This window comes from Leucopleurus acutus, assembly GCF_964270905.1.
Source record: "Leucopleurus acutus genome assembly, chromosome: 2".
Classification (NCBI taxonomy): domain Eukaryota; kingdom Metazoa; phylum Chordata; class Mammalia; order Artiodactyla; family Delphinidae; genus Leucopleurus; species Leucopleurus acutus.
Genome location: NC_139143.1, coordinates 110,073,214 through 110,082,758, shown reverse-complemented (window position 1 = coordinate 110,082,758; position 9,545 = coordinate 110,073,214). Strand labels below are relative to the sequence as shown.

General features: G+C 45.9%; 1 protein-coding gene across 2 annotated transcripts in view; it reads left to right on the top strand.

The window, feature by feature from the left end:
* The first annotated feature begins 363 nt into the window (after positions 1-363).
* SLC44A3 (solute carrier family 44 member 3) overlaps positions 364-9,545 on the top strand; it is an 84,041-nt gene continuing 74,859 nt past the window's right edge. For both annotated transcript variants that reach the window (XM_082834605.1, XM_082834604.1), the window contains exons 1-5: positions 364-667; positions 1,162-1,269; positions 4,633-4,775; positions 6,974-7,110; positions 8,034-8,127. In XM_082834605.1, the coding sequence (XP_082690731.1) occupies positions 641-667; positions 1,162-1,269; positions 4,633-4,775; positions 6,974-7,110; positions 8,034-8,127 (509 nt within the window). In that variant the 5' untranslated portion in view covers positions 364-640. The remainder of the gene's footprint in view (positions 668-1,161; positions 1,270-4,632; positions 4,776-6,973; positions 7,111-8,033; positions 8,128-9,545) is intronic.

Sequence of the window (9,545 nt, the reverse complement as noted above, 5' to 3'; positions counted from 1 at the left end):
CCGCCATCCTGATGGAAAGAGGACCACCGCGAAAACTCCTCGAGTGTCGTGGCGGGGTTCAACTCCTAGCTCTACGGTTTTCTCGCTGTGTGTCCCCAAGCAAGTTACATGCCTGCTGTCCGTGCCTCAGTTTCCCTCATCTGTAGACTGGGGATAACGGTAGTTTCTGCCTTTTTGATTGTTTAATAATGTCTTAAATCAGTTAAAACAGAATCAGGGGCAGGGTAAGGGCACTCACCTGTTAGCTATGTAGATGTAATTCAGCACCCCACCCAGGCCCGCCCTCTGGAAGGGTTTGTTGAGACTTTCGGCTTCCTGCTCACTGCGGTGGCCGCCGGCTCATTACGCCCCAGAGAGGACGCGCCCAGGGTCGTGGCGGGGCCAGCGGGGGCCTCGCGCCTCAGCGGGCGACACGGGCTTCCCGGGCGCCCCACCGCGCGGAGGTTGAGGCGGGCGGCCCGGGTGCTCGCGGGGGCCGGGGGGCCCTCGGGGCAGCGCCAGGGGCGAAGTCCGTGGCGCCCGAAGGCGGCCGCGGGGCGGCGCTGTGCCCCTTCCCCCCGCTTGACTGCCGGGCCCCGGGCCGGCCCGCCGTGGGCTCTGCGTGGGCTCCCAGTGCGCGGACCCTGGGGCGGAGCGCAGGATGCAGTGCCTCCGCACCGAGCACCTGGTAAGGCCTGCACCTGGCCCCGGGGGAGGGACCGCGGGGAAAGGACCGCGGGGGAAGGCTCGGGCCCCTCCAAGCACCTGCCCGCCCGGACGCTTCCGCCTCCCAGGATCCCCCTCGGATCAATACCCACCGCCCACCCCCACCCCCCCCCGGCGCCGCCGCGTCCTGGGGGCACCTGGCGGGGAGGACCTCGGACCCCAGTCCTGGGGCGGAGGCGCGGGAGAGGCTGGCCGCCCAGCACCAACTTGGGGACGCCTCTAGGGGCACCTCCAGGTAAGGACTCGGCGACTGGGACCTTAACATCCACTCTGCACAGGACAGGTGTTTCAAAGGCTCCACGAGAGCTTCAGGCGGCCACGTTTAAAAAAAAAAAAAAAAAAAAAAAGGAATGGGTTATTCTGAGCAGTCTTCAAGTAAGTTTCGATTCATTTTCCAGGTTGGGACCTATATGATTATCCTCTTTTCCTCAATACTCTTCCTTCTTTTTCTGGAAGGTTTCCACGGAGACAACCCCCAGGCAAAGAGAGTGGCGGCCTCAGATTTATAGGAAATGCACAGATAAGGCCTGGTTGTTCCTGTTCTTTCTCTTTTGGGCTGGTTTGGTAAGTGTGAGCGCCTGGCAGGGAAGAGACCAGAGTATGTGTGTGTGTCCTGAGATAGCTGTGCCCCAAATGTACATAGCGTCCCCAGGGCCTTTCCTGGGGAGAAGGCTCCGGGTGGTACGAGGTTAAAGTTTGTGCTTCAGGGAGCGATCTATCTGCCAGGACCGCAGGGTAAACAGCAGTTCTCCGGAATTCCTGTCAGGTGTCTCAACCTCCTAGGCTCGGTGAATTGGAGAGGCTGGCTTATGGCCGTCAGTCACGTTCTAATGCGAGACTCCATTAGGAAATGAGAACCACCGTTTGCAGTGGCATTGTTATTTAATAGGCCAATATGTGGTCTCTTATTATCCCAGCTCACGGAGGGGAAGTTTTTTTACCATCTCATCTCAGCCCCCCCCAAATATTGATAAAATGTTCCTCTAACAAAGGGAAATCCAGTGCAAGCCTAGAAATATCAATAAATTCTTCTTACTTTAGCTGAGTGTAATGCCCTCTCCATATGTTGTGTTTAGCAGCTAATAGGTAAACAAGCCTTTGCTATAGACCCTCTAGTTTGATAGGTAATGGGATTCCCCCTTCCTACTCTAGTTTCCAGGTGCGTCTGATTGATGGCAGACCTCATCATGCTGTGCCATTTTTGTCCTGGGAGGGTCTCTTGGAAGCTGAATCTTGTAGCCTTTGTACTTACTTTAGAGTTGTAGTTAACAGCAGAAAAAAAGCTCACTCAACTTCTTCAAAGAGTATGTTCATGAAAGCATCCATTCCAGACCGAGCCGTGCTATTTGCTGCATGGTAAATGATCAATCTATAAAGCTGGACAGTAGCTATCACATAATTACCTCTGTTGAAAGGAAACAAATTTGAATAAGCCCTAAAATATATTTGTTCTTCTTTCCAAGTAAGAAAGGCATTTATTCAGTTGTTGACTTACCGACTGGTTTCTCACAGGCAGATGGGTAACAGGCACAATGGAAGGTTGGTCCTTAACGGCATAATTGAATGTTCTGTGTTGCTTCTATTATGACCCTTGGAGCTCTTCTCTAGGAGCTGCGAGAAACTGTGCCTACAACACCTCCACCTATACTTGCCCACAGATGCTGGTATTTCTCTCTGGATCTGCTATTATATAAATGCAGGGAGCAGCTGTTCTGCCAGTACCTGGCAGCTTTGAACCTGGGCTGTTAATGATCTTCCCTGGCCCCTCTACAATTCAAACCTAGTGCAGCACTACCAAACCTTCAACCAACGGCTTTCTGAGGAGAGGATTTGTAGATGGCCCATCACAGCCTGAAGAATTAAGAACCATCTGAGAGGTGGTACAGAGCTAGAAGCTGCTTTAAATTTATATGTCCTTTGCAAAATAAATCTGAAATGCCCACATTCTCTTTACTATATTAAATTTGAATAATGATAGTTCTTCCTTAGGTGACTAGCTTTTAGTATCTTTGCAACATTTTTTTAACCACAGCCAAGATAGCAAGGAGTGTTTTTTCTGCCTCTCTGCTGTTCGGCTTTCTGGTCGGTCTTGTGACATCCTGACCAGTGACAAGGCACATGCGGGATGGGATTACTGATGGTGCTGCCCTGAGTTAGGGCTAGACGAAGGAGGTTTGGGGTGAGGGGCCAGAATTACAAGCAGGGACAGTCTATTATAAACAGAAAGAGTGCCAGCCTTTCTTTATATGTGCGTAAGACACAGAACAGAACGGCTCAAATCCTGGACCATCTCTGCCTCTACTACCTTTCCAGTGTCCTCTCCCACCTTGCCTTTTCTTACTCATCTTTCAACACTCCTTTTTCCAGATCTCCCCCAGTACAGTTGACAGTGACCTCCTTGATAACCCACTATAACTGCTATACACGCCTACTCTTTGGAATTGCAATTGTGTGTTTGAAATTGGAAAAAACTTTTGATGGTTTAAAGTAGTAGTAGTATGACAGGGACTCAGGATTACCCAAATCTGTTCCCCCCAGAAACCCCCCCCCCCAAAAAAAACCTTCTACTCTTCCCCACAAGCTTCCCAAGGGGGACATTAACATAAAGAATGCTGATAAATGGGAAATATCACTTCATTATTAGATCTCTGGTGAGCCGGGCAAAAGCCCAGGACTCCTTTCCTCCCTCTAAGTCCAAAACCAATCAGGATCTGACCACACTCCAGAAGGAAGGGCAGGAAGGGAACACCCGGGGGCTGGGTCAGCCTATCACGTCAGCCACATGGGCCCACGGTCACACGCAGAACCTCAGAGTAAAGGGTAAGGGGTCTGTCCGCCGGCAAGGGTGACCCACTCGTCCTGCAGTTTGACCTCAAGACTGAGGAGGTGCTGGCAGAGTAGGAGGGACAGAGAGCCTCCTTCCCCAGGAAGCCAGCTGTTTATAAGCCCTGAGCCCTGCCTGTCTTCTAGGCCGAGTTCCTTGGGGGCAGGGGCTCGGTTGTGTTTGTTTCTATGTCCCTCAGCAACAGAGTCTATAGCACACACTGGGCACTTTAAGACTGTTATTTTGATTCCTAAATTAGTAATGAATGTAAAGTATCTGAAACATATTTGACTTTGGGACAATGTACCTTTGGAACATATGGTACCAGTGCTACAGATTCCAAGTATTAAATGGTATTCTACGCATTGTAGATTGAGAAACTTACAACACTAAGCTTGTGTTATGGGAAGATACAGACTCAATCCGAGTAGAGGGCCCATCAATGCATATTAAGGGAACAGTCGTTTGAGCTGAATATTTTAAATAGTCCACATTCATTCCGGAATTGGACAAAAGTGACTATAGATTGCGTGATGTTCTTGTCCAGCAGAATTCCTGAGATTCTTTATCTTGTGTATTTTTAAGGACTTACGCCAAAACACCATTTTCTCACTTGTTATGGACAGAGGGTTAGAATCCCCTAAATACAAGACAAAAAGAAAAGTTGAGGGAGGTGGAAGGAAGTAAGGGTTGGACGGATGGATAGAACCTCAGGGAAGGCAGCATAGCCTTGCTTATGACCTTAAATAAAACAAGAACCTCAAGTGGAAAAAAATTGAATTATCCTGGTGAACTTAGGCCAAGAAGAAAAAAATGACAGACTTGGAGAAGAAGGTGAGAAGCACAAACTGGTGAGAAAATAGAGAGGAATCTGCTTCAGTGTTTTAGAACGTTCTCCCTCCCTAACCTGGTAAAGCACGTACTAGAGGAGCAGCGCGCTAACTGCTCTGATTCGCTGGTATTACTGATGAAGGAGGAAAGTGCAGTGATGCTGGGGAGATTCGTTTCCACCCGGTTCCATTTTATATCAACATCCAAGGATGTGGGGGACCAGTTTCCAGCCCTTGGCCAGGCTCTCATGGCGGCTACTTGGGTTTTGCCAGGTGTTCATCATGGGCTACTCAGTGACGGCTGGGGCCACAGGAAGACTCCTCTTCGGCTACGACAGCTTTGGCAACGTGTGTGGCAAGAAGAACTCCCCAGTAGAAGGGGCCCCTCTTTCGGGGCAGGACATGACCCTAAAAAAGTAAGTTTTCAAGTAAGTCCCCAACCTACAGAGGGGCTAGATTTCAAAACTTTGTATAAATTAGTCGTTTGAGCCTGGAAACTGTTTTCCCACTCAAAACTCTGTCCGCCCACCTCATGAGAGGGAGACGTGTGTGGTAGTAAGGACACAGGTTTTAGAGTCAGCCAGCCCTAAATTGAAATTGGGCAGAGTACTTAACCTCTCTGAGCTGAGTTTTCATCTTTTTAAACTGGTTATTAGACCCACCTCACAAGATTGTTTTAAGGATCCACTGAGACACTGCATGAGCTAAGGCTTAATAAATGTTAGTTGTCACTATTATTATCCATAATGTATCAGAATCATGTTACTAATTATACACCATCCACAGTATTGTTTCTGTGTGGAAATACCTGAATCCCACCTGGGAATGCTGGGAACCTGTGTCCCACTCCCTCCGCAGCCTACACTCTCAGCTACGGCACTCTCAGCTTTGGTGTCTCACTTTTCTCCCACCAACTCCAACACAGAAACAAAAAGGGGAGAGAAGAGACAGGAATCCCTGAGGGGAGAGAAATCCCTGGCCATGATTTTCTAAGATGGATACAGCTTTGTGATAATTTCAAGACTTGATAATCAAAAGCAGCTCCTAGGAAAGAAATCTTAAAGGTCTAGATAGGTCCTGAGTATAAGTTTGGAATCACCAAATACCAATCTCCGACCAGGCCTCCTCTACCCCTGAATTTGCTCTTGAGGAGGGGGGCTTTGCACTGCTGAACATGGACTGCCTGAGGGGCATTTCTCCCTGCACTTGTGGGTGTCACTCACAAAGAAGACAGGAGAGGAAGGGGCTCCCCAGATGCACCTGTGCTCCTGTTTAGACATTGTATTCATAAGGCAATGGTGGGAAACAGTCATCCTCTTTGAAATGAAAAGTACATATTTTATTATTCTCAATAGCCAAAAGGTAGAAGCAACCAAGTGTCCATCAGCAGATGAATAAATGAACAAAATGTGTATATATATAGATACTGGGATATTGTTCAGCCTTATAAAGGAAAGCAATTATGACACATGTAACAACATAGATGAATCTTGAGGATATTATGCTAAGTGAAATAAGTCAGTCACAAAAAGATATTTTATGATTCCACTTATGAGATATCTAGAGTAATCACATTCATAGAGACAGAAAGTAGAATGGTGGTTGCCAGGGTTTGGGAGTGATGAATTATTGTTAAATGGGTACAGAGTTTCAGTTTTGCAAGATGAACAGAGTTCTGGGTGGTAGGGATTGCTGCACAGCAATGTGAATGTTCTTAATGCCACTGCGCACATAAAAGCTTTAAGATGGTAAAATTTTATGTGTATTTTACTACAATTTTTTAAAATTAATAAGTAGAATAAAATACGTATTTATCCTACACCAAGGAAATCTGTTCCCCCATCTCCTGTTACACCACCCACTGTTCTCCCAGCCCCAGTTGGAGGAAAAAGAAGCTTCTGGCACCCCTTCTCCAGTCCCTCCCCTGGAGGACTGCCTACAGGGCTCTTGGTCTGACATTCCTCTGATCTCAGCAACCCGGTTAAGTGTAGGGCATGGGCCTGAGAGCTGCCACTGCCAACCAGCATGTGACCCTGTTAATGTCAACAACCAGTTTTGTTCTTGTGCCCAGTGGCTGGGCAGCTGCAGCAGGAAGGGTCTCATGAGTTTCCTGTCTCAAACTGGGAGGCAGGGGGAGGGGTAAGCCTTTAATTCACAGCCTCGGTCTCCTCCTCTCCACTTCTCACTTCCCTGGGTTCAGCTATTCTCTGAGGTATAATTGAACACTCTGTGTGCAAATATGCTTTCTGTGGACTTCATGAGTAGTTCATGCACTGGCCTCACCTAGCAAACCAGGGACAGTTTAATCAGTCCTTTCCCTTCCTCAGTGACTTGTTCGGAGAACTCCCTAGTGTTAATCAACATCCCAGAAAATGCTGAATCTGGAAAAGGGAAGTTTTGTTAACATTTGAATATGGTTGCCAAGCTGCACAACTCCGTAGATGAACCCAGGTAGGCATAATACATGTTAAATTATGTGGAAGTATTTGATGATGAAAATTTGCCTTAATTATTCCCACATTTGATAGCGTGTGGATATTTTTAAGTCCCACAATCAAACTCAATGACAGGAAATGCTCTACGACATTCTTCTCCTGTTTCATTTGTCTCCTAGACACGTGTTTTTTATGAATTCCTGCAACCTGGAAGTCAAGGATGTGAGGTTCAGTTCCACCGTTCTCTGTGTGTCCAGCTGTCCTGAAGAGCAGCTTAATACCCTGGAAGAGGTCCAGCTCTTTGCAAACACTACTGGTAGGTACCGAGGGATGGGGTCACTCTTCCTTCTGAGGCTGGGGACCACAGCAGGGTAACCTGTGCAGACCTAGGTAACTTGCCCTGCCCTGGCTTTCTCTGCAAAACTGGAAATTGTCCTTCCTGTGGGTGCCTCTCCTTGTGTAGAAAGGGCCATAAACATTTTCTCCTGAGCTGTTCAGTTTCATTCAGGTTTATCTGGAATTCATCTGAAACCCTAGCTGTTCTCTGCTAACTGCCAGGGACTGGTCTGCCGTAGAGAGCGGGAGGAGACAGCAGACATTTAGGGCCCAAAGGCAAGGTCAGATGGAGGTCAGAGAGCTCTGTGCACTTGGCACATCCAGTCCTAGAGAGGCGCCCACAGGCTTTGGGTTGAATTGCCGACAGGTATGTTCTTTCATTAAGATGTTCAGGCCATGGATGGTTTCACTGACCAGTGGGATAGCCTTAAGCTGTTCCAAAAGCATTTGTGTAACTGGCTCTGAGCCTGCTTTTCAGATTTATATTTTAAGCGTTAAACAAGCAAAGGAAAATAAAAAGAAATTCGAGACAACCCACTGCAAATTTCATCTGCTTGTGAAATGGGGTGCCAGAGTTTTAAAAACTGTTTGCAAGGCTGGGTTAAAAATATGAAGCCTATATAATAATTCATCTTCCTATCGTTTTAGTACCTATCGTATAACTTTCAGTTTTGAATTTGGCATTTTGGAGAGAGAAAAAGAGAGGACCTAGCTCAGTCTCAGTTGTGATGCTGATTCTTTCTGTCTTAGGTCACCCAGAGACCTGTTTTCTAAACCTGAGTGATTTATTGTGTTTTTTTTTTTCCCGGTTTGGTAAAATGACTATGGTTTCCTTACTGGCTCCCCTAGAAAGATAAGCACAACGTAGGAAGGTGGTACAGTCTGTGTGTCTTCTGCTTCCAGGGTCCTTCCTGTGTGTTTATAGTTTGAATTCCTTCAACTACACCCAGAATCCAAATGCAGACTCGCTGTGCCCCAGCCTACCAGTTCCTCCAAGGTAAAAGCTTCCATACGTTTTCCTTATCCATTAACAAAAGTTATTGGGTACTTGGTGGGAGGCTGTTACTCCTCTGGGTATCACAGAAAGCAGCTGCAAAGGAGATATCCAGTAGAACCCCTGCCTGCAGGGAGCTTACGGTTTACAGAAGGCCAGGGATAAACAAGGAGGGGCTATTTGCAATATACATATTGGCTTAGGACAATGGATTAGAAACCAGGCTAAATAAGGAGAAAACTCAAACCGTAAAAATACACGTAGTCTTCAAATGACAACCCTGGAGCTAGCAAAAAGTACTATATGAATTATTACCAAATGAATGATTTTATAAAGTAGTTGGTGTGTTTTTTCTACTCCAGCTGTTTATCACAAAGTAGAAATCATTTACTTTTGCTTTTTTATTGCAACCAGACATTGTTAGTTTTTTTTAGCTCTAGATTTCTCCATGAGAAACAGGCCTTGTTGGGCAAGGCCAAATGAGTCCACACCTTTCTTCTCAATGAGAATAGAAAACAGGTCCTTCTCAAGAACACCACTCAGTGAACTGCTTTCAGCATCTTATTCATCCCAATCAACTAGGGCAGTACTTGGCACAGAGGAGGTCCCCTATAATTAAAGTTGTAATGGTGAAGCAGTAGTTGCACTGCCATGGTAAATGCCTCATGTGTGAGCCATTGAGAAGACTAAAGGGAAAAATGCAGTGAATAATCATTGCCACCGTCAGGATGCTGAGATGTACTGAAGGAGGACTTCGGTTTATTTTGCATTGCCATTCTTTTGAAAATTGTACATATGTTTACAGTGAATGAGACCTCTGTGCACAATCCCTTCAAGATAATGACAGTTTAAGTAGAACCAAGGCATCATGCCAACCCCCTGCTATGGTGTTCATCAAACTCGTGACTGGGATTCACAGTAAGACATGTATTACATCACAACCCCAGTATACATAGCTTCATACATACTTCTGTATATGGAACAGAAATAAAAGTCTCACAAAACAAGACTTCCCCTTACTGCATATGATTCATACTAATAGTTTCTATTCTATTTCACTTTTTTAAAAAGTAATCTATTTCATAATCTTCTAACAGGTTGCAGATGCAGCTTGAAAAATGCTGAGATAGCAGGTGCTAAAAAATGAGATTTTAACAGAATAGGAGGAAGAATATAGTTAACCATCCTTGTGCCCTTCTTTTCTAAAATAAATACTTTGTGTTATAAGTAATTGAAAGAGGGGAGAATTATTTCCAGAGGAGAATACCATATCGTTTTTCTATAATATCTTATTTTTGTAATTCTGATTTTTGTTAGATGTCATAAACATGTCTCAATGAAACATAACTAAATCCAGGGGAAAAAAAACAAAAATGTTGTAGTAACTTGAAAGAAAATTATTTAACAGGTAGAGAGAAGTT